Here is a 23,408-nt window from a genome sequence, read left to right as displayed (position 1 = left end):
AAAAAAAAAAAAAAAAGGACTATGACTATCAAACTCAGCCTTAATTTATATCAAACAATTATTTCAAGTTTCAACTAAACACTCTCATTAGGCCAAATGTTTGCCCCAGTGGGCTAGCCCATTGTTCTTGTCATCTATCAGCTCAATAAAGTCTTCCAAGTGCAAACAAAAACCAATTAAGGATGCAACTGGGCCGGGTTGGGCCTGATTTTTTAAACCCCAGTCCAACCAATGTTAGTGATTTCTGAAATGGACCGTCTCAAGGCTCTGTGTAGCTCTGAAGCATTTCTTTTCCGCCATGAGGTGACACATTGGGCTTTTACAAGAGTGTCACGAGTAAAATGGGCCAAGAGAATTTTATATTTCAAAACTATCAAGATCTACTAGTTTTATGGACACGGTTTCCCTCCACTCATAGTGAAGAGAGAATCACTTCATCTACCTCATTTGCCCTTTGGTTGAACTATAGAAGGGTATTTTCGATCATGAAAAATAGGGGGTGATAATTATTGATGAACCTGGAGTCCAATCGCTAATGCATTGGTGAGGCTAAAAGGCAACACGAAGAACTCGTTGGAACCATACCCAGTGACGCACGTCGTCTTGGGCTCATCTCCTTCCGTGATGCAGTGTTACATCACCATGGGTGAAGAAAAACCTAATCCTACAATTTATTCCCAACTAATAAAACATTTATTTTTTTAAGTATTTTTTCCACTGAAACTCTATTTGTTATTGAATCAAACCTTTTCTTCAGTTGCACCATTTTTTTTTTTTCTTCTTGTACTTATTATCCAATTTGAAAAGGCATTTTGTCCCAAACAATGAAAGTGCAATTTAGGAAATAGAAGGACTTTTAATGTTTTAATCACACTTCCTTAAACTTCAGGCTTTTTCAAAAGGGATGGTTATTGTGGGATAGAGGGAATATTTTCTTAGAAAAACAAGAATTTCCCCTACAGTATCCTAATTTGGAAAGCCATCCACAGTAGCCAGGAAGATACTAGGGAAGGTGAATGGTTAGTGATGTTAACTTCTCAACTATCAAAGAAAAAGCAATACAATAAAACTTAGTTTTTCACTTGTAATATAGAAACTTAGTTTTTCACTGTATATAGAGTGAATCAGTGATGCTACTCTCTGTGTTTGCAGCTTAGAATGTTAATCAGTAGTAATATCTGTCATGAATTGGTATAATTGATAATAGAGATGCATTAGATTGCAGATCCCAAATATACATTATTTGAACCAGCTTTAGTTGCTATATTTATAACATTAATTATGGCACATCAAAAGAAATTCTTCTTGCATGCTAAGATTCTGTCCACAAAGTAAACTCTCAAATGAGCCAGGGGAAGATCACAACAAGAGTTTGTAATTAAAATAGAAACCTGAGCACTTTCTGGCATTCGGGAGTAAAAACTACAAATTGATTAAGAAAACATTTCTCATTTTATTTCAGGATTTTGCACCCCCATGGTTATGAAAACTGTTTGATCATGTTTTCATTCAGGTCTGTGTTACAGATATGGCTTTCAAGTGATATGGTTTATCACAGCAAATATAAACAGCCATGGTCATTAGTATTAAGCCCATTCAATCTTCACAGACTCCTTTGAGGAAAATCAAGGTACTCACTGCAATAACTTGAGGAGACAACGGAGAGCTCTAAACGTCCTGTCCATTCCTCGCCAGGCTTCAAGGTGATTGGTTTCTCAATTGCTGCACCATCAACACAAAGCATTTGTTTGTACTCCTCATCACCAAGATCTACCATGGCTTTGGACTTCTTCTCCCATGGATTCCAAACCACTGTGTAATGTAAACCATAAAGTCGAGAGAGAGAGAGAGAGAGAGAAGAAGAAGAAGAAGAAGAAGAAGAAGAAGAAGAAGAAGAAGAAGAAGAAGAAGAAGAAGAAGAACAACAACAACAACAACAAAAAAGATCTTACCAACATCTGGAAGTCCTTCCTTCCTTATAACAACTGTCCGCTTCTTTTCATGGTCGAGGACTGCTATTACATTAGGAGAACTGAGATAAACCCGATCCACCTGCATACAGGAAACTCTTATGTACACTAATCCCTTGGTTCAGCAAAAACTGGTACCTAAAAAATACCCTAGTTTTTCTCATAGATGGTGAATGAATGAGTGGTTATTGAAATTCTTTAAAGAAATCATGATTTATTCATCCACTATAACTTTATTTACAAAAAAATGAGAGAAACAAAGTAATCATCCTTGGAGTTAGAGCATGTAATGACTCACATGTTGAAAAGTTTGACAAGAAAGATAATAGGGAGTGAGAATATTTATTTCTTTGCACAAATCTTAAGCTCCTAACTTTTTCCAAATTTCCCTCCAGAGGAAGAGTTGGATTCATCCACTACTTCAGTGCCTAGGCAAAACATACATGTTGGCCACTCATGAGACTAAAAGAAACTACCTCAGATTCAAAGGTGATTGCATCGCCTTGTTCTGTAAAGCGTTCTCTTTGGCTAAGGTTGTCCAGATAGTCCAGTGTTTCCAACCCTTCTATCCTCACTTCACTGTGAAGACAAGTTATATGTGAATTGTCAAAAACAAAAATAACTTGAATAGAACCGACTGATATAATAGTTCATCACAGTACATATTAATCAAGATAGATATTTTCAACTATACCATCATTCATCCCTAAAATGATTTTTTTTAAAAAAATTTTTCCAATGACCTATTAATGGTGATGGTTTGAGACCAAAGAAACCTATTGTTTCCATCCTGCTTAGTTGAGATGCACGGAGCACATTCAAAAAGCTAGTCCATTGGTGAATTTCTAAAAGTTACAAGAACTTCATTTTATTAGTTTTCATAATGGTGAATAAGTGGAATGGAGAAATCTACAGTTTATAACTTCCGGAAAGAGATCTTAAGAAACATTAAAAGATTTAAAAACTTCAAAAAAGATGGATGGGCCAAAATATAGCAACTATTACTGTTAATGTTAGGTGTGCAGTGCGCCACTCAGCTTTCTCAACATGAAAAGTTCAGAAATCAGATCCCTTCTAAATATTGGTACCAGAGCTGTGTAACTGATATTGATGCAAAATAAATATGAATCTTGAATCTCAACAATGATGCTGAAAGAGCAAATCAAGTCTATCCAAAACAGAATAAATGGTACCTGATGTCAGAAACGGATAAGTATGTGTGATAAGCAAATGAGAAACTGAATGTCTTTCCATTGATGTTCCTAACTCGTGATATCATGTTGAGATCTCCATCCGCTGTCAGAGACACCCTAAGGCGAAACTCAAAGCTGAAAATCCAGGGTAAATCCTCCCATTAGTGACCTTTCATAGTTTTTGACAAACACACACACGCACACACACACATACAGAAATGGGGGTTATAACCAAAAAATGTAATTGACCATGTAGACAAATATCTAAAAGCACATATGCCTGCCTGCAGTTGGGCTGCCCCAACATTAATTGGAAAATAACTAAGACATCATTAGCTTCAAGGGCCTTCAAAATCAGATGACTACATAACTGGATCATCTATATAGGGGACTTTTTTTTTGGGGGGGGTTGGGGGGGGGGGGGGTGGAGATTTCAGAGGAAAGAATCAAGGTTTAAATAAATAAAATTATAGAATTTTCCTTCAGCAGACACAAACAAAAAAATTTTCATAATTCCCACCAATTCTGACCAAAATTCAACCTATTAATTATTTTATGTAAAACAGAACAGTCCAAACTTATGGTCTGAAATTTTCAAAATTTCAGCACATTTCAATAAATATAGTTTCTTTTATTACAACGACAATTATTATTATTATTAAACCCAGAACGAAGAAAAAGAATACAGTATTCTACAATATTTAGGTTCATACCTATGTGGCCAGCATTTCAGATCTTCTTCAGATGGTTTGAGTAGCAAGTCAATTAAAGATTTGCCCTTGGAATCACTGGGGTGCAGAGGTGGAGGACTATTATCAATAGCCCACATCTTGTTTCTCGCAAACCCATGCTGCTCCAATGATCCACAGTTTCCAAACTTCAAAATATTGAACTACATCCTGTTAGAGAGAGATGGTCATTGTTAATAATATAACCTAGGATATCCACAAGCATGGTTTGAAATACCTGTGGGAAACAAATAGGGATCCCTCCTCGCAAGGCTTTTGGTGGCTTAAACATGGCCTGCAGTAAATAAAAGCACAAGAAACAAACAGCCTCAATTCTGACTAGAACAATGCAGATCTACAATATTTACAAACAATACTCTCCATGTGGCCAATTGATCCAGATCCATCCAGTCAAGTAGTCATCTCATCTCTTTGTAAGTTAAAGGTTTTTGACAAGTGTCTTGCATTTTGCAACTAACCGTCCATACCAAGGTTTCAGCAAATAGGTTCTGAGGATCTCTTTTTAGTTGGTAAGAAGAAAACATATTTTTCTAGGATCTAAGTTGGCCAATAAAAATTACTGGCAGCATGTCTTAATGAGTCTAGGCAGGGCTTTTTTTGAACCTTTTATCAGACAGATCCAACCGCTTGATCAAACACTGAAGAGAACAAATTATACTGTAATTACATAAAGGAGAAGAAAAAAAAAAAAAGATGTACCTTACTACTAGTGAACAGTAGCTCCTCCCCACGATCATTCCTCCATGAAACAACCTGTCCTCCATGCAAACTAACCTGGATTGCTGAAAGAGATTCCATCAAGAACAAAACCAGAATATGCCCATTTCAGCCAAAAAATTGTACTCTGAACAGGCCAAGTCTATAATAAGGGGAGCTATAAAATATTAGTAGTTCTAAGAAAGAAAGAAATAAACTTTCCCAATAAGAATTTGCAATCCCAGCTACCAAAGAAGGAGAAAGAATTGGTTGGGGGAAGAGGATCTAACCCGAGCAGAAGCTCCTCGTGGAGAATGGAGGACAACCTGATCGATACCATTCCAATCCTTAGTAACTTCAACCGCAGCTCTCTGGCCCCAGACTGCCGCAGAATGACCCATTTCAACAAACACAAAGCGCGCAGTAGTGAAAATTTAACGAGGCTCGTTTAAGATTTTGGAATGGTAAAGATCCAAGCTAATCAACAAAAGGGAACCTACAGTCACGGTGACAGTTGAGAAACATGAACTTCACCCAACAGGTTTCCTGTGACAAACCTATCATCCCGTGAAACAAAATCAAAAGCCCAACAACCAAATTAACTCTCTAAAAGCATCCTATACCATAATTTGCAATAACAGATAAAAGGAAACTAATCCAGTACCCAACAAAGAACTGAAAGTGAAAAAGGTGAACCACAGGGACAGCTAGGAACCTCACTTGTAACTTCACATTAAGCATTTTTGTAATCTCTAAAAGCCATTACATTTGGATCATAGGAACATAGCCCAATGCAGGAACCCTGACATCCGACACTTAACCATGAAAAGAATAAACTCGGTCCCTCATAAGGGAAGCGAATTCCCTCGCCACACCACCACCATTAACTTTCCAAGTTCCAGGTTCCAAATTCCAACCCCACGAAGAAGAACAATACACGGCAACCCCTTCCCCTTCGAGAAAACCCAGTTCCGCAGGTACCCAGAACCTCCAGATCTCTAAACTAAGAGGGGAAAAAAAAAAAATGAAAAACAGGACTTCCAATGTTGAACCCTTCAGACTTGGTCAGAGTCTTAGGATCTAGAATAAATTCCTCTGCGATGTTCAAACGGAATTTCCCTCTAAAACCCGGTTCTGGAAACAGTACGAAGTTGTCATGGAAAGGGAACTGGGAATGGAAAAGCAGAAACAGCAATCACATGTATGGTCAGAGATCAAAAGTGTGCTAAAAAAAAACCATCTTTGGTACAGAATCTCAGCTACAATGGGGAACAAAGAGAATTCTCCATAAAGTGTAAGGAAAGAATCAAAGAAACGATAACGCAATTACTCAAAACATTTATGGGGTAGTAAGGTCTCCAAAACAAGATTGAATGGAAAAAAAAAAAAATTGAATATAATTTTAGGGGGTCTCCTTGAGTCGTTGCTTGTTGATGCATGCATGTAGATCACAGAGATGGCGTGGAGATTCGTGAAGTACATATGTGCCTTATAACTCACTAACGGTCAAAATTCAAAATTGCAGTTGAAGACCTTTGAGACTAAAGATTTTTTTTAAGCTTTTATTACTGAGAACTACGTGTAGTACGGAAAAAATCGTCTGCAATTCCGATCTCGTACAATTCCGTGCAATACCACCTTCAGGCGGTGACACGTGTATTGATACCAATACAATGGTCCAGATCTGATTTAAATGCCTTTTTACGGATTTAATGTTTTATTAGTTGTACCAGATCTGGACCATTATATTGGTATCAATACACGTGTCACCGGTTGAAGGTGGTATTGTACGGAATTATATGAGATCGGAATTACAGACGATTTCAACCCGTGTAGTACACATGGATTTTGAAGCATAGAGTGGAATTGAACCAAACAGGATTGAGATTGATTAAACTTAAAACAATGAATTAAATAGTACTTACCAATAAAAATAAACAATATTCATAATAATGGATTGAGTTTTCTTAAACTGAAAATAGAAATTCTTAACCCATAGATTCTATGGTTGGATGGGATTCTTGAAATAGTGTTAGGGGCATTTCACACTTGGTACGATAAGGAGCAGAGAATATAATGACACCCAATTTTTACCAAAAAAAAAAAACTGGGGAAAAGATTAGGCAGACTGCTGGGGTGTCCAACATGTGTCAATCTCTCTCCCTCTCTCTTGAAAATGACCTACAAACACCTCTCATTCTAGTCCTTCTAGTGGTTGAGTTGATAGCTCCAAGAAAACTAGCAGCATGTCCGATCTTTGCCTTAATAACTATCACCTAAAAATCATACATGAGAACAATACATCCTTTAAGTTCTCCATCAAAAAATATATATTTTCTTTGTTGCTTATTTAATAAGAGAGTAAGCAGAAGTATGTGTGAAATTCGTTTGCTGTTACTGCACTAGTGCAATGAACATCAGGTGGTTAGGAGCCCCTTAGGACGCATGTCCAAATGCTCACAGCACTCCAAAAGTATAGCATCATCTAATAATTATAATAAGAGAAAAAGATTGCCATGCTCCCACCGGTGTGCAGTTTCCCCCCCCACCCCTCAATTTTTTTATATTTTTTTCACATGTTCTGAAACATGGCCCTTATATGGATGATATTATTTATTTTTGATACCCATTTGTGTGGCGTGCAGTTTTCTCTCTACACTGGCAGTGTAGAAACCCTCTCCTTAATTATAAATAGAAGAGGTTCCCTGATAAAGAAGAGAGCGCTGGAAGTTAGCATGAGGTGTGGTGACCTGTATTGTTAATGTTGTTAACTAGTAAGCCTAAGCCTGCAAACCCTGTTGGGCTTGGGCCCCACATCAGTTGTTGGGCCGAGCTAAGGATCGCCTGCGTTAGACTCGTGGCGCATGTTAGAGTTAGACCTATCTGTTATTCTTCTTGTTTTTTTCCCTTCGCTGTACTTGAATGTACTAGTATTTGGATTTTCGACTCTTCCTTTGGTTAGGCCGCCAAATTGTGCCCACCTGGTTTGATGTTGGAAACTTGAATATATGGAGATTTTATTTATTTATTTATTTATTTTTAAGTGGGGGAGGTAGGGTTTAAAAAGAACATCATATTCAGCATGTCATTCTTCACCACTTTTTCTATGATCATTTCGGACAATTTCAATCAAGATTGGATGAAATTAACTTGGAACGACCCTCAAAATCAGTGTTTTAGTGCCTGTTAAGATTTTTCATACAAGGATTGGACGAGCTAGATCGGCCATGATCCACCGATGTAATACCGATTCTTGAAACATTGGGGAGCTGCGAGAGATCAAGTAGTTGGCACCTAGCGCATGAGCTTTTAAACTAGGTTAAAGCCATATTTAATCTTCCATATCTCTCTCATGTCTGAAGTCTAGTCTAGTCTAGTCCACATTCATACACAACCAATTTGTAGTTTTGTACTAGGTTTGGTTGAGGCTGAAATTTTGTAAGAGGTAGATTCAAAGTCTCCTTGCTCATAAGTTATATTTAAGTTCAATCTAATTGGTCACAAGTGAAAATTTCAAGTTAAAAAAATCAAGAACCACTAGTTATCAATAAGAAAAAAAATCCAGAAATACTGAGGAGATGCATGACAATGCTTGACCATCAAGAGGATTAGTTACATCTCATAAGCTAGGTATGTACATGTTTATACTGAGTAAGTTGATTATCAATTCATAACCAAGGTCAAGTTACTCTTGAGTCTCTGACTATAATCACGCAATAAATAGACTAATCGGGCTGCAAAATGGTTGATCCCGGTTGGGCACCAATTAGGCTACAACCTAACACCCTACAAAATCTTAGAAAATTCTGCTTCCCCTATCTCTCTCTCAACTAAGACCAGGGATGGACTTCCCAATCTGATCAGAGCTTGACATGGAACATTCTGCTTCCCCTCTCTCTCAACTAAGACCAGAGATGGACTTCCCAATTTGATCAGAGCTTGGCATGGAAGATTCTGCTCTCTCCTGACATAGAAGATTCTGCTTCAGGAAGGGGAGTTATGTTGCTCTGTTTTCACTGAAAGGTGGAGCTGCAGTGGCAATTTCTCTCTCTCATGCTTTCTGCAGATATAAATGCTGTATATTGTATCCTGCTGGTGTCTTCTGTTATCGGACAGTCTTATTCCCACAGGAAATGAACAATGAAACTAAAAACGAGTATCAGTTGAAAAGAAAAAAGATTATGAATGAAAGGGTAACCAATCAACAAAATTTCTCACTTAACATGATTGGGACACAAGTGATACATAAATCAATCTAAAACCTCTTTAATGTACAGTATCAATGGACATCTCCAGCATCATGTGGAATCTAATAGACCACAAATTGGTTATGCCTTTGCCGAGACTCAATTTACAAGTTTCTTAGTCAACAAAAACGAAATGGTTTTTGTACTGAGATAGTCGGAGAGGCGAGATCATCCCTGAGATCATCCCCGCTTCTTCCCTTGGAACCTTGCGTGTTCACTCACCGCTGAGATTAATTCATTTCCTGGTAGCTGCTGGGTCTGTCCAAAATTATGTTACCTACTGGGTTAGGAGAAATTATGGGTTCTTGTTGCTAAAATTACAGAACTAAGTGGAGACACAGACTGAAAATGAATAGCAGAAGGCTCCGTGTTTTCTCCCTTCACTTCAAACCATATAGATCAGCCAGCAGCCACTGCGTCAGCTCGGGGACTTGACTCTAGGAGTTGATGTAACTTGGTGCTGGAGTTGGAGTTTTCATTGGGCTCACTGTCTCCCTGCTCACTTGTAACAGAGCTAGAGTTGTTTACTCTGGATAATAAGTTTTCAGTACTGTCAGGTGGGGCTGTTTCAGATTCCATATTGTCGGGAGCCATTTTTCCTGCCTCTTCCGGTTGGGTATTTTTTAATTTCTCCTGTACAACGATACCAAAGCCATTTTAAGTTCCATACAAATGCCATGCATGCAAAAATTGGGCAGTATGTTGTTTTTGGATCTAAAGCCCCACTGCATATGGTAATATGGAAATCTTGCAAGTCATTAGTACAACAAACAAATATTAACCATAAATGATCCCCAAAAAATGAGGAAGTAACTAAGAAGAATCAACTTTGCAACAAGAATCAGAAACAGAATGAGAAATATCAAATTTGCACCAAGAATCACTCATGCGTCATAGCAAATACAAAAAAAATCACCTACTGTACAGATGGAGTCACCTACTTTATCTTGCAAATTCAATTCCTGCACCAGATCTGGTTAAACTACCCCTTATGTGTGGAGACTGAACTCTTATCTCATGTTTCAGGACTCAAGACCAATCCAAACTTAAAACCTATTCTTCAATTGTTAGTTAAACTTCGAAATTAGCAGAACTTCCAACTCTTAAGAATTAAATCTTCCGACAGCATTGAATCATTAAAGAGTGTGTACCCAGTGCATGAGGCTCCTACAACCACTGGGGTCTGCTGAGGGTCATAATGTACAAAGCCTTACCCCTGCTTTACAGAGAAATTGTTTCCCGACTCAAACCCACGACCACTAGGTCGCAATGGAGCAACCTTACCACTGCGCCTAGGTCCACCCTCTTAACAGCTTTGAATCATTTCATCATTAAAAAAATCCAAAGCAGAAAATGTGCCCTAATTGATGATTGTTTAAAGCCACAAACTTTTTGGGACCACCACGTCAAAACAGTGAGCTTCAGATGCATACTTGAAACCAATTTGCTGAAATAAAGCCATTAACTGTGGAGAAAGTGGATACAATAACCTACAGCCTACACATCAAACTGGAACTTCTTCAAAATTTGTACCACTACCGTAAAAACAGACATTCAAGTCTTGAATTATGCTAAGTTTCTGTTTAGGATCACAGTGCAAAGCTCACACCAGCCCGCAGTGTAAAAGCAGACAGGACTGTCAGTCTGTAATGGGTTAAACCTGAACCGGCCACCTAATTACTTCCCAGTTTCATGGTCAAATCACTGCTTTTGTTGAAACAGGCAGTTAAACTGTGTAAAAGGGGAAGCTGAACCCTTTTTCATTTTTGACATCTAGCTGGTTGAACCGACCACCTAAGAACTTCGCAGTTTCATGGTCAAATCACTACTTTTGGTGAAACTGGTGGTTAAACTGTTTAAAAGGGGAAGCTGAACCCTTTTCTCATTTTTGACATCCGGCCAGTTTAAAAACAATGCACCTACATAACCATCCAAATTGTGAGATTCAGTGCAAGCTGCCACCCATGAAGTTCCTGAGATGGGACAGTGCAGTAAATGCAACTCTTAAGGCCCAAACCCAACCCTGGCAGCCTTATTTTTAGATTTAAATAAAAAAAAAAAAAAAAAAAAAAAAGAAAGGTCGCCACACTCGTGGAACAAATTGAATGTCAACATATGATATTGGTAAGTGAGATTTTGGTTTCCTTGGAGGATACAAAACCTCTTTACTTGTAAGGCAATACTCCACAATGCATGTGGCTATTTAATGAAAAGCTAAACCCTGAATTTGGGAGAAGGCTGGGGGGAAGATCTGCTTAAAGGGCTTTCGTTGCCCAGTTGGTATGATTATCCTAGTACCAATTTGTGCTTTTCTTTGGACTACTGCACAGCCATGACAAAAGCCGAAGAAACAAACAGCTGAGGTCAATGATTGTGTGTCATTTGTGCATTAGATCAATTAAGGTTCAGTTGACAGAAAGAATTCATGCTTGCAACAAACATCCATATGAGAAGGAAAAATTGGGATGCTGAAGGTACCATTAACACAGCATTCTCAAGCCTCAGTTTCTCTGAATTCTCCATTAGTCGGTTTAATTCTGATCTAAGGGCAATATTCTCTGCACTCATGGTTTCAACTCTCAGGGCTAGTTCTTCGGTCTCAGCCTGGAACACAAGGAATATGTCAATATAGACCCTTTCCTACCAATTCAGACACCATAAGAGGTTCACAAGATGGAAAGTTAAAAGAAAATCAAAGAAAGGGCATTCAAGTACCTGCTTTCTCAGCCTTGACCTCCTGGCAGATTCTCTATTAGATTGCTTCCTCCTTTCCCGTTTCAGCTCCCGTTCATCCTGGAAAATAAATGACCCAAAAGCAGAAAGAATGAATATACCACCAGCAAATCTAGGGAAACTGTTACAGATATTTGAGTTCAGCATCCCTCAATTGATAAACAAACTAAGAAGGTCAAGCAATTTAAAAATAAATAAATAAATAAAAGGTTGATACCTATTACAAACTGAAATTTTATCACTGGATCAACGAAATAGGTCCATTATTGTTAATTAACACTCTCCACTCATTTTCAAATGGAATTCAGAGAATCAAGTTAACAATTGACCCACAAGAGGGCCCCTAAGCAGGTCCTCAAAAATACATTTAATCAGAATAACCTGTTTAACTCACCAGTCGAACCACTCCAGACAGCAGAACCAAGGTCCAAAATTTTGATCCTGGTCAAAACTGAAATCTACCACTGAAATGGCCCCGAAATGACACCAGAACTATACCACCGAAATAGTCAAAATATACCATTGAAATGGTCAAAATGGATCCAAAATATGGTCAATTTCAGTGAAAAAAACTGAAACATTGAAGATCTCTCAATTTGCATGCTATTTTGTTCCTACGAGTGTCGAAACCAAGTTATTTTGTAGAAATTTCAGTATTTCAACAAAAACACTGAAATTTTGAACTATGATAAGAAGAGGGACCAAGACCTTTGTGTTGTTTATGTTGTGTAAAGTGCATTTCCATTACTAGGGTACCTGCTAGTGGAACCAGATTGGACAACCACTCCTGACAAGGTTTTTAACCACTTCAAAGTTGTTTAAGTAATGATTGATTAGAAAAATCGAAGTCGTACCTGAATCCACAGTTCAGATGGTAAAGCATCACAAGCAGGCACCACCACACCTGATGCAGAAGGAACAATACCAGAGTTAGTTTTTACATTCCCATCAGGGGAGTCTCTAAACTCAAACCCCGGAATCATGCCAGCTGAAGGAGAAGTTCCAACATATTTTCCTGCAACATTAACAGGAGCCACAGCAGCCCCCATAGACCTACCAGGAGTAACATTTGCCTCTCCAACTGGAGCAGGATCAAGTTTCCCATCCTTGCCTGCTTATAAAGATGGAAAAAAGAAACAACCAGAAAACAATGCAGTTAATTATAAATTGAAGTATAATACATCCATAACAAGAGGAAAGGGTAGTCTGCCATGATTTCAAACAGCTGACCGCTAACAAGACAACTCCTTCTGCAGACCACTATATTTAGAGTGCAGTGGCATGAAAATTGGACCATTTATTGGATTAGAACTTGAAACAGAGGTTTAAACTCAGAAAGTCACTTTTTCTAAAGTATACAAGGTCCCATAGTGTTGGCTGATTATGAATTGGAGAGGGGTTCAATGCAGAGCTAAACTATAATGGATCCTCTAAAATTCAAAAACTTTTGGGATAATCCAGCTTACTAAAAAGTACATGGAGTCAATATTAGTAAATAGGAATGCTCCTCAAAGATAAGGGGAAGGTCAGAAATAACTTGTGTCTACTAGTGAGAAAACATTGTGATTTGACAAAAGATATCAGGATAGAACAGAATGGCATAACATGATTCATTTATCCAACAAGTACGTGGAATAGGGCTTATTTGAGTTGCAGCAAATAGCTACAAAGAAGTACACAGAGATATTATTGGAGTGACTGGTTCATGGTATAACACTAATGGTAACAGTATCACATGTATAAGCCACAGGTTCAGTGATCTTGACAACCTAACCAGTAGACAGCACAGATGGGATGTAAACCTAAAAGCACAATAATTCTGTTCCCATTGATATGCATTTTGGGCAATCTTGACAGCCTGACCAGCAGACAGTGCAGAGATGGGATGTAAACCTAAAACCACAAGAGCTCTGTTTCCATCAACCTACATTTAGGGCAACAAGGCATAGAGAAGTTGGAGCAGCATAGAATGCATGCCCCAACCCAACCAAGACAATAAAGAAGAAGAGGGAAAGAAGGTAGTCAGGATCTGACCATGCCTCAGATGTAAGTCCTTCTGGCTGCCTTATCTTCTACAAGGCAGGGTTTATTGGTCCTCAATCTAGTTGTAAGTTAACTTTCAGTCCAATTCATCAATGCGATGTGTCAGAAATGTTGCTCTGAAAACTTTTTGCCAAAAAAGTCAACAAAATTTGAAGAACAGGAATGTCAAAAAAAAAAAAAGGAAAGGCCCACAAATCATTGACCATACGGTTGAGATAGGAAACTACACAGATGCCTATCTAGAAGACTCCCCATCTATACTATGATCAGAATAAGCAAATGACCAGTCAGCTGGCAGAAATGGGTGAAAGTGCTGGAAAGCCTTAGAGCTATACCTCGGTCAGCAACCTTTTCCCAGGAAAATGCAGAAGCTTAACCCTTGTGTACAGTGGTACCTAGGCCATTGAGGAACTATGATCCCAAGAAGACTACTGTCTGGTAAGAAGCATTTTCATACCTGTGGATGGTGTGCCCTCAGAATTTCTTTTCCTATTTGATTTGTCCCCCTAACAGAAGATGAAGATCAAAATTAACATTTCAACTTCAAGCTTCAGAAACAAATAATAGAATGTTCAAAGGAATTTATTGAACGCCTAAGAGGCCATACTCCTGTATTCCCATCACTTCCATCACTGGAGCCGTCTGTACCATATTCCTCACTGTAAAGGCAGCCACAAATTAAAGAGTAAGTCAGCTCAGAATTCCCCCCCCCACCCCTCTTTTCTGGGTTCTTTTTTTTTTGGGTTGGGGAAGCAGGCATTTTGTTGAATTTTGAAATAGGGAGTTCTAATGGGTCAAACACACTAAGGCATTAATCCAAAATCCACACATGTATGGCATGCGGTAGAGGATAAATAAATTACTGCATTCCCAAGAAACCAAGAATTCCCCAGTTTCAAGAGCATTTAGTTGAATTTTGGCTTGGGGATCTCAAAAGCCAAACCCACTAAGTGGTGCACTAATCTAAATCCACACAAAGTGTAAAGCACAGGGCAGAGGATACATAAGTCACTGTGTTCCCTCAAGAATATCCCAATAACAATAAATAAAAGCAATAGATTGACAAACCTCTGTGACATCCCATGGGCTGAGCCTCTAACAGCATTCTCATCCTTGCCATTCCCGAGTGAGACTGCAAGCCCATCAAATCCTTTCAATTTCTTCATCAAACCTCGATCTTTACTGGTTGAAGACTTGGCAGGTGGTTCTACACTCAAAGGAGTTGCAACCTGAATCACAATCAAGATAATTAGATCCATGATGCAAATATTCAGCATATTGCTCTTTAATATATTCAGAAAATTGCTCTTTACAATTAATATATCATAGTAACATAGACTAGAGGAGTTCAAAAAGAAAAAAGAAAAAAGAAAAAGAAAAATATTAAGAAAGAGGAAGGAGACAAAACAAAATAGCAGTACCATGACTTCACTTACAACAGGTGATGGTGGAATCCCATGCCCATGTGATCCCTGACACAAGAAGAGTTCATAAGTATTGGAGACTTTCAGTCTAATCACAAGTTTGAATTTTAATGATATAAATAATTTTTACGTCATATCGCTCATGTTCATGTGCACAAAAATAAGTTTCTAACCACCGCCACCAGATCTGTGCAATACAGATGGTTGGACAATACTACTTGATGAACATGTACATGGCCTACAGGATGGACAACATGTTTGTTAGCATTATTGTACAAATGTCCACAGGTAATTACATATTGCTTTCCTCACTACATATTCTAGAAAGGGATCTCGATTCCCAGTTCACTTCTTTAGTGCACTATATGCAGCAATAACCACCTCACTTTCCCTTATTTTAGGACGGTGACCTGGGGCTGAAACTGTAAATCAAGATTACAACATAAAAATACAATCATTTTGGTGTAAGTTTGGCACAATTAAAGACTTACATATGGAACTCCAGGATGCGCATAGACACCTCCATGTGAGTAGATTGCATAGGGCGCTCCGTAAGGTGGCATTAGAGTCTGAGAAAATTAAGATATCAAGTTTAGAAAAACCCTAAGGCAGCAGTCAGTTTGTCACATTGCTCTACAAAATTTACATCAAAATACAATATATAATAGGTTAAAAAAAAAGAGATGAAACAGATAATCAAAGTGGCCTGCAACCTTAGTTAGTACCTGAGGATGACCCCACATGTATGGGGGAGGAGCATGACCGGATGCAACTGCAGAGTTAAAATATGGTGGTGGTATTACCCCAGGCCCATAATATGCCTGAAAATTTAGATAACCAACTTAACAATTGATACTTTAATGATAATTTAGTAAGTAAATATTTATTTTTGGCTACTAATTTAACTAACTTAAAAGGTTAAAACGATTGTAATTCACAATAACAAGGAAGACGCATGTAAACAGCCACTAACCTGGATATTATTAGCCCAATCAGTATAAGCATGAACATTAGTCTGCTCCTGTCAATGCAAAGGGATTGACTGATATTTAGAACCACCATCAGATGTTAACCAAAAAAAGGTGCCCAACTGTCCATAAATATATAATGTTCCAATATCTCAAAAGGCAATTTTAGTTGTACCCGGTCATTTAAGTTTTTTCTAAAATATTTTTTTTCAAAATATGAAAGGAAAGCCAGTTTAATAAAAATAAATATGTTCACATTTTCAAATAAGGTTCCCATTGTAATAGAAGAGAAACATTTTTTTCCTCCGTTTTTTATACTTTTATAAAATTTCTTGCCATTCCAGGCCATTTCAATATTTAAAGCCATTAAGATTCATATCAGGAATATGGAAAAAGAATACATGTTCACCTGCATGGTCTGTAAAATAAGAGCAAAAAGGATGAGATTTTATGTTTACCTGTACAGGTGAAGATGCTTTCTCAGACTTGGGTGCTCCAGCTTTGTTGTTTCCCATGGTTGAATTTATGGCCAAGAAAAACGTCAATTGCTTGAGATGTGGAAAATTCTGTTATCACGACAAGCTATCCTGTCCCTGGTATTGAAAATTCAGTCTGCTGATCTCTAAGTAATCATATCAAGATAAATGTACACACACGCACTTAGGCAAACTCAGATGGTGATTGCTTTAGTGATGATAAATAAGAAACATCAGACAAAGCTTAAACTACACGAGTTCTGGTATTAATGACAATAATTTGAAAGATGGCAATGCAGTACTGCACATCATTCGTAATTTGACCACACTATTGCAAATGCCGTATGTGAAGGATTCTACTCAAAATCTGCACATCTAAAGATATGTTGCCCAAGAAGATATCTGAATTGCACACAATTGTATAGTAATTATTCATAATTTAGTTGTGTAAGCTGCAAACGCCGGGTCATGCAAATAAGTATATAACAGACTCCTGGTTTAAAATTACCAAATGTGACCAAAGCATCAATAGAAAGAATAAAAATGGTCTCCCATTAACTGCAACCTAAATTAACATTGTAACAACGGCAAACCATCAGCGGCTCCAGCAACAGCCCTTTTCCTCAAATTAAATTGATTAAAAAAAAAAAAAAAGGGAATGACGAGATAGATAAGTTTTAACTTCTAAAATTATATTATATCCCTTCATCTTGACTGGAAATAATTGAGAACCACCCCCTCCCTCCTGCCCCAAAAACAGGTAAAATGCCTACTTAAATAATATAGAAGTCTCTCTTCCAACATGTAACCAGTATGCCTACTTCACAAAAGCACCCAGGATACACACTGAAGAATCAAAAGTTTCAAAAGCTAAACAAGATCTCTGCCTGATATGTTAATTAGCAAATAGCACATACTGCTGGAGGTGATTAAATGCAATTGTTAACAAAATTGATAACATAGCTGAATATCACCATTTTGTGTGTGTGTGTGTTTTCCTCCGTAAAATTTAAGCTTTGATTTAGGGCAAGAAGCAAACTGGGCACAATAAGCACAGAAGTTTGAAGCAGGTCCTAAGAAGTGTTCAGCATCAGCATCCTCCTTAACAAGATCAAAAAGCTCACTAAAAGATGATCAAGGATGTAAACACCGGCTAATTTTCATCATCATATTGAGAAACCCAAAGAGAGTTGCAGAAAATCTGAGGGATGATTAACTATTTCTGGAATAATCTGTCTATTATTTTTATTTAGAAGTTCTCATGAAATCATTTGGTAATTTTCTTCCAAAACCCTTTCTCGGTTCTAGTTAGGGAAGATCAACGGGAACAAAAAACTGAAATTTGCAGTAAGACGAGGAATTCAATCGAATTAAAAGCTCAAACAACAAGGAACGCAAGCGCCTAAAAGGAAGGAAGCCTAAAATCAAAAGCAGAATTCGAAGACCAGAACTGAAAAAGCTTCCGCTGTCGAGATGAGATGAGATGATCATCTGGGAGATTAGGGCAAAAGGAGGGGCATTCATGACCTTTTCGCAACTCAAAAGTCCCAGTCAGGAAATCACGGCCACGAATCGCAGGGTAGTACCAAATCACGTCAACGTGTCATCAAAAGACAGAAATACCCTTATCTTTAAGAAAAATTCCTAAAAAGCGTTATAGAATAGGTACTAAATTTTCTTGTTCGCTTCCTAGGGAGGATGGTACTCGCAGAATTCCAGTCCCTCGCAATAAGAACAGCTCAAACCTCTAGAGTTCTAATCATCAACGTTGTTGATCACCGAAGCAACTCTACTTCCTCGATTGCTCAAGTATCTCAGAAGAACCTCCTTTTTCGTTAATCTCCTGATTCATTTCTAAGATCTTCGATTCTTGAACTGAAGGCAGCGGCGGTAGCGTTATAATGTTCAAAAACCTTTCATTCGGCTCCTGTTTTGCTTCCGAAAATGCAAAAAAGCGAGTAATGTTGTATTGTTCGAAGAAAAATGTTCCCTTTTGAAACCAAAACTCTTTCTGAAAATCAAATAAATAAACTATTGCAGAAAATCACAAAAGAAAAAGAGGAAAATTAACCTCCTGTACAAGAATCACCAACTCTCAAAGATTAGATCAACTAAAAATTGGACGTTTTTCTATAGTTCTGAAGAATTCGTACATCAAAAAGAAAAATTCAACGTACCTGCAACTCTGGAATCACAAAACATCCTTGAAATCTCGAAGAAAGACCACCAGGCGTCTGTGTCGATTCGGTAGAAACTCCTCCGAGCTTCAAACTATCGCCAATGTTGAGGATTTTTTTATTTTTTATTTTTTCTGCAGAAGAAAAATTAGAGAAAGAAAAGAGAAAAGCTTCAACCTGCTCGAACCTTAACCTATCCTATCTTCTTCTGCATTCTCTTGGTCTATCTCTGCGTATTCTTCTTCTCTAGAGGTTTTTGAGGCGCAGAGAAGAAAGAAAGGGAGGGAAGGAGGAAGATGAAGAAAGGTGGGGGTTGGGGGGAGACTGGAGAGGAGAGAGAGAGAGAGAGGGGGGACGCCAAGGCAGTATCCACGTCATGAAACACGTGTCCGTATATCCGACGGTGTATACATGTGTATATACGGAGCCTATGGTGGTGGTTGAGTTGGCCGTCGATATTCGTGGTGGCCATTAATTTATTCCAACGTCACCTCTACCGTACACGTGTACTCAAATTGATCGATTCACGCGTAGTGGGGTTTGTGCTTCGAGGAGGGCCAGCTAATCCCCTCGTCATGTGGCTTACGTGGTTCTTTCTATTTTTAAAAATATTAAAAAATAAAAGGTGGGGTTGAGAAATAAATGAATCAGAATGAATAGGCGCTTTCACGTCCGCCTAGACCCATAACACACTGTTCAGTCACAGTTCACCTGCCCCCGTGACCACCCCCAAGTCACGGTCAGCCACTCCGCCAGGGAGACTGGGATCATCACATCCTTTATAATTTCTGATTTAATTAGTAAATTATTTTTTAATAAATCTTAATTAAAAATATCATAATGAAATTTATAACCATCTTCCCAAATTGCCCTTCTTGATTTAAGGATAACTTTTATTAATAATAGTCTTACGGTTGTGATTTGTATGCATTATTAGAATAAATTAAAACAATAAAATAAAGAATAATCGGACTTCATAATGGGTTGGGTTCTAGACTCACATTTTATACCAAGAATACAGACCAAACATAACCATAAAATTAAAATTAATTATTAGAAAAAACCCTAACCATGAGCAGTGTCATCTTATGCACAAAATTAGGGCAAAATCAAAGGCGTTTGTAAGGTCACAAAAGAACTACCTCATTTTTGCAAAGTGGTCGATAAACAATCCAAATGTTAGGGATCTCTCTATGTAATAAATTGTATACATTACTCATATCTTCTCTAAATCATTTTAATTTTAACTTTCTCTAGTTGATTCTTTAACCGATATTTTGTGTTGAAGAGATACATTTCAAACATTGAATAACTTGAATTACAAATTTTTATATTTTTTTCTATATTTATATTTTAATCTTAAGATTTACAAACATTGTGGATATAATTTCAAAATATGATTGGTTTAATCTGTAAATTATTCTTTTATGAATCAAGTAGAATTAGATAACTATGATCTAGTATTTCTAAACACTAGGGCATGATGCAAGTCTTTTAATTGCCTTGGTGTGAGGGTTAGGCCTCAAGGCATATGGTGTAAATCTTCTAGATATTATTATCTTCTAGATATTATTGTCTTATAATTGCATAAATTTTCAAATACATGACATATGTACTTAGAAGAGAACCCCAATTGAAATCAATGAATGTGCAAGAATGATGAAACTTTATATTTTGGAAGGATTATAAGCATGTCACATGCCACGCACTTATTGTGTAAGACTTAAACTTTGATGGTTTTTTTTTTCTTTAATTCTTATCTTTAATTGAATTTCAAGGTATATGCTTTTACTAGTCTTTTGATGATTATCTCATCATTTTGCCAATAAAAGATGCTATTAGTTATATATAACACTTTTTTGGTTAGGGGGGTGTGGTGGAGGAAATAACAAATTGTGTGCTAATGTAATAAAATTTGACACTCCATATAGTTTAATTGTGGAAGACTAATATACATTTTGATGCAAGTGAGGATGAAATAATTATTATATCATTAATCATAATACAAATATACAATATTAGTGATACAAAAATAGAAATTTCTGCTCTTACTTTTTGAAATTTTCAATGTTTTCATATATTAGTGAAAAATATATAAGATTTGGGAAAAGGAATACAATCTTTTTCCTCTTTCCTCTTTAAATATGTGGATCCTCTTTCTCTTGTTATTAGTTCGTTACTCCTATTAGTTTGAACACGTAAGATGCAAATATAAGCATTTACCTATATATATAAACAATGTGTAGACCTATCTCTTACCATATTAGTATGTTCTATGCAAACTTGATATTGATAACTAGGGTAGTAGTACCAATTTTTGGTCAAAGAAATTTTCCTCCATGGTGGGTGAAGTATAACTCACGATCTAATGATCATAAATACTCCCCCTTGGTAAAAAAAAAAAGTCTGAAAATAAGCTGACCTTTATTACAATCCTTATCCCACCCCATTAATGCCCATGGTGATGAAATGCTTGCTTCGTTGTGGGTGAAAAGAAATTATCTTATTTTCAATCTACCTAAAAAAAATAAATGTACATAAGGTAGTATGATTTTACTAACGATACTTGAGAGTGGAGAAGTGGCTCTATGGTTCAAGTAAACAAAATCGACAATAGAATCAGCCTTTGTGGATTCTAAATCAACCAAAATCAACCCTAAAAATCAAGTATGAATCGATTAATTTCGATCTGATTTGACCCGAATTGATGATACTGATCCAATTTTTCAAACCCTAGGACCATTGGAGGTTTGGAGCTCAAACCTCACATGGATCTTACATGGATTCAACACCTCAACTTTTTGTGTTGGACAGGTGATATGTTACATCGAGGGCTGGATCCTCTTGATTTACCAAAATAAGCTGAAGCAACATAAAAGCCACTAAAGTTGAAGCTTGGAACCCCACTTTTTTTGTAAAGGCAAATCACATGTTAGCAAATCTCCTATAGTTTTTGTTCATTCATTTTTTTTATTATGAGATTTTTTATTCCACAATCTATATGAGGTGTTCAAAATAAGCTGGAAAGGTGATCGTTAAGTCTTCTTTTGTGAGCTTGACAAATGCCTAATGCTTCTGTTTCTCATCCTCTCATAAAACATTTTTTAGTTTTGGTAAGTGTAATGAATTTTCTACCCAAAAAAAAGTGTCCAATAGATTTTTGTGTAAAAATGGCATAAAAAATTAGACTGGATCAATTGAATCCATTGAAATCTTTTGATCATTTATTTTAATTGATAAAAAAATTATGTCTGTTCACGTCTCCTTAAGTCTAGACACAGGGGCATGCAAAGACGATGTTGCCCCTTGTCTAGATGTCACTTCCCAGCCTTGCATTGGTGGGTGATTAGGTATGTATCAATATCAGATTAGCCAAATAGTTAATACATCTGATCCAATACCATTATGGGGAGATTTTGGATCACAATGACGAAAAAGAGAATCATTATTGATCCCCTTGTGTTCTACACACGGAGTCCATTGAGTCTAGACGTATGCTATTATTAAGAGAGAGAGTCCATATGCCAATCATAGAACATATGAGAATGTTTCTTACATGTGAATATGATCCACCCCTTACATCTTAGCTTGCATTCCTATAAACTCTTCCCCTTATTTCTTATTACAATAGATTCTACGTATTCTATTATTACTTCCAGTGTCTAAATAACATTTCTTATCTTTCCCGTTGATAAAGTAAAACCCACTAGGCTGCCTCAGGGGGATGAGTTTCAGTGGTAGAAAGCTAAGCACTTGTGTTCTAACGTAAATTCAAAGAAGGTTGTTGGTTCGACTCTTTCACCACACACCTTCTTGAAAAATATAACAATAATATCATTGTAAGTAGTCCAATAGTCCCTTACTAGTCCTTGAGGATCTGAAAAAGTGGAGGGCATTTAAGTAATTAAGGGGGCGGTAACCGTACACTGCACGCCTCTCAGGATCTCCATAACGGTGGAGACCACCACAAGTTAGGGGTTTGCGCACGGCGCACCCCGTTTTGCAATGGGGGACTTTTGGTATTGAATATTGATTTGAAGAGACCAAGCCCAGGCCCAATCGATTTTTTTAGATGGCTCGTTCGTACAAAACAGATGCTATCTCACTTTATGGAATAACACGTGTTGGAACAACCATCACCCGTGCTGGGCTTTTGACAAAAAAAAAAGAATTCAACAAAGTCACCAATCGATTGTGGACCCCACACTACACAACTGACGTAACACTCAAACGTCCTCTCCTTCCTCCCTCTTTCTCTCTATCTCTCTAATGGTCTAGTGGACCTTAAAAGGCCACACAGTCAATGGGGCCCACACACCTATTCCCCAATTCCGTCTGAAAGCGCTACTTCTCCAACCCGCCACGCTTGTAAGGAGACTCCTCAATGTGAACACTCTAGGGCTTGCCAACGAGGCACGGTTCTCGCTCGATTGGGAATATGATTCTACACACACCAGGGCCCACTAGGACCACTACACATTCTAATTCAGCACCATTAGTTTGGAATCTTCAAAATCAACGTATAGAGTCGTATGATATTGATATGGAGTCTCTCTACTCAAGGTATTTGATACCATATGATGCCGTTATCAATACCAATTGAATCGTCCGGAATCAGTTTGACCACTGATCTAGTAATCCGGATACTCATCTGCGTTGGTCCATATGGGTCTGATTTCAAATTTTAGAAAATATGAAAATAATCCATGTTGTGTCTTATGCAAAAATAGGG

The 23,408-nt window shown here is 37.5% G+C and overlaps 2 protein-coding genes across 8 annotated transcripts; both read right to left on the bottom strand.

The window, feature by feature from the left end:
- Positions 1-1,357: 1,357 nt before the first annotated feature.
- LOC122081052 (putative glucose-6-phosphate 1-epimerase) lies at positions 1,358-6,047 on the bottom strand. 5 transcript variants are annotated; one of them, XM_042648001.1, is made up of 9 exons: positions 5,329-6,043; positions 4,899-5,165; positions 4,612-4,686; positions 4,130-4,186; positions 3,877-4,040; positions 3,164-3,298; positions 2,447-2,549; positions 1,953-2,052; positions 1,358-1,812 (listed from the first exon to the last, which is right to left on the bottom strand). In XM_042648001.1, the coding sequence occupies exons 2-9, from the start codon at positions 5,007-5,009 to the stop codon at positions 1,604-1,606; spliced, it is 954 nt and encodes a 317-aa protein (XP_042503935.1). In that variant the 5' UTR covers positions 5,010-5,165; positions 5,329-6,043; the 3' UTR covers positions 1,358-1,603. The 5 variants fall into 5 exon arrangements, with proteins under 5 accessions (XP_042503935.1, XP_042503936.1, XP_042503937.1 ...); XM_042648002.1 differs by having other exon boundaries at positions 4,899-5,154; XM_042648003.1 differs by having other exon boundaries at positions 4,899-5,104.
- Positions 6,048-8,794: 2,747 nt separating this feature from the next.
- LOC122081507 (G-box-binding factor 3) lies at positions 8,795-18,969 on the bottom strand. Of its 3 annotated transcripts, none has more exons than XM_042648656.1 (14): positions 18,677-18,969; positions 16,482-16,635; positions 16,029-16,076; positions 15,781-15,876; positions 15,547-15,624; positions 15,053-15,103; positions 14,700-14,860; positions 14,239-14,290; positions 14,089-14,137; positions 12,646-12,699; positions 12,443-12,492; positions 11,571-11,648; positions 11,334-11,459; positions 8,795-9,488 (listed from the first exon to the last, which is right to left on the bottom strand). In XM_042648656.1, the coding sequence occupies exons 2-14, from the start codon at positions 16,536-16,538 to the stop codon at positions 9,255-9,257; spliced, it is 1,134 nt and encodes a 377-aa protein (XP_042504590.1). In that variant the 5' UTR covers positions 16,539-16,635; positions 18,677-18,969; the 3' UTR covers positions 8,795-9,254. The 3 variants fall into 3 exon arrangements, with proteins under 3 accessions (XP_042504590.1, XP_042504589.1, XP_042504591.1); XM_042648655.1 differs by having other exon boundaries at positions 16,482-16,616; positions 18,677-18,968; XM_042648657.1 differs by lacking the exon at positions 18,677-18,969 and having other exon boundaries at positions 15,068-15,103; positions 16,482-18,026.
- Between the last annotated feature and the right edge of the window lie 4,439 nt (positions 18,970-23,408).

This window comes from Macadamia integrifolia, chromosome 6 (assembly GCF_013358625.1).
Source record: "Macadamia integrifolia cultivar HAES 741 chromosome 6, SCU_Mint_v3, whole genome shotgun sequence".
NCBI lineage: Eukaryota > Viridiplantae > Streptophyta > Magnoliopsida > Proteales > Proteaceae > Macadamia > Macadamia integrifolia.
Note: the sequence above shows the minus strand (reverse complement) of the source record. Positions and strands in the feature narration are given on the sequence as shown.

What these genes read in the sequence shown, in the direction of transcription:
- LOC122081052 (XM_042648001.1), bottom strand. Translation starts at nt 5,009, where the DNA reads ATGGGTCATTCTGCGGCAGTCTGGGGCCAGAGAGCTGCGGTTGAAGTT. An exon ending in TACTGTTCACTAGTAGTAAG is followed by an intron (nt 4,187 to 4,611) that starts GTACATCTTTTT and finishes TATTTACTGCAG; the next exon opens with GCCATGTTTAAGCCACCAAA. An exon ending in GGAAGGACTTCCAGATGTTG is followed by an intron (nt 1,813 to 1,952) that starts GTAAGATCTTTT and finishes TACATTACACAG; the next exon opens with TGGTTTGGAATCCATGGGAG.
- LOC122081507 (XM_042648656.1), bottom strand. Translation starts at nt 16,538, where the DNA reads ATGGGAAACAACAAAGCTGGAGCACCCAAGTCTGAGAAAGCATCTTCA. An exon ending in CGCATCCTGGAGTTCCATAT is followed by an intron (nt 15,104 to 15,546) that starts GTAAGTCTTTAA and finishes TTCTTGTGTCAG; the next exon opens with GGATCACATGGGCATGGGAT. An exon ending in AGAGGCAAATGTTACTCCTG is followed by an intron (nt 12,493 to 12,645) that starts GTAGGTCTATGG and finishes CTTCTGCATCAG; the next exon opens with GTGTGGTGGTGCCTGCTTGT.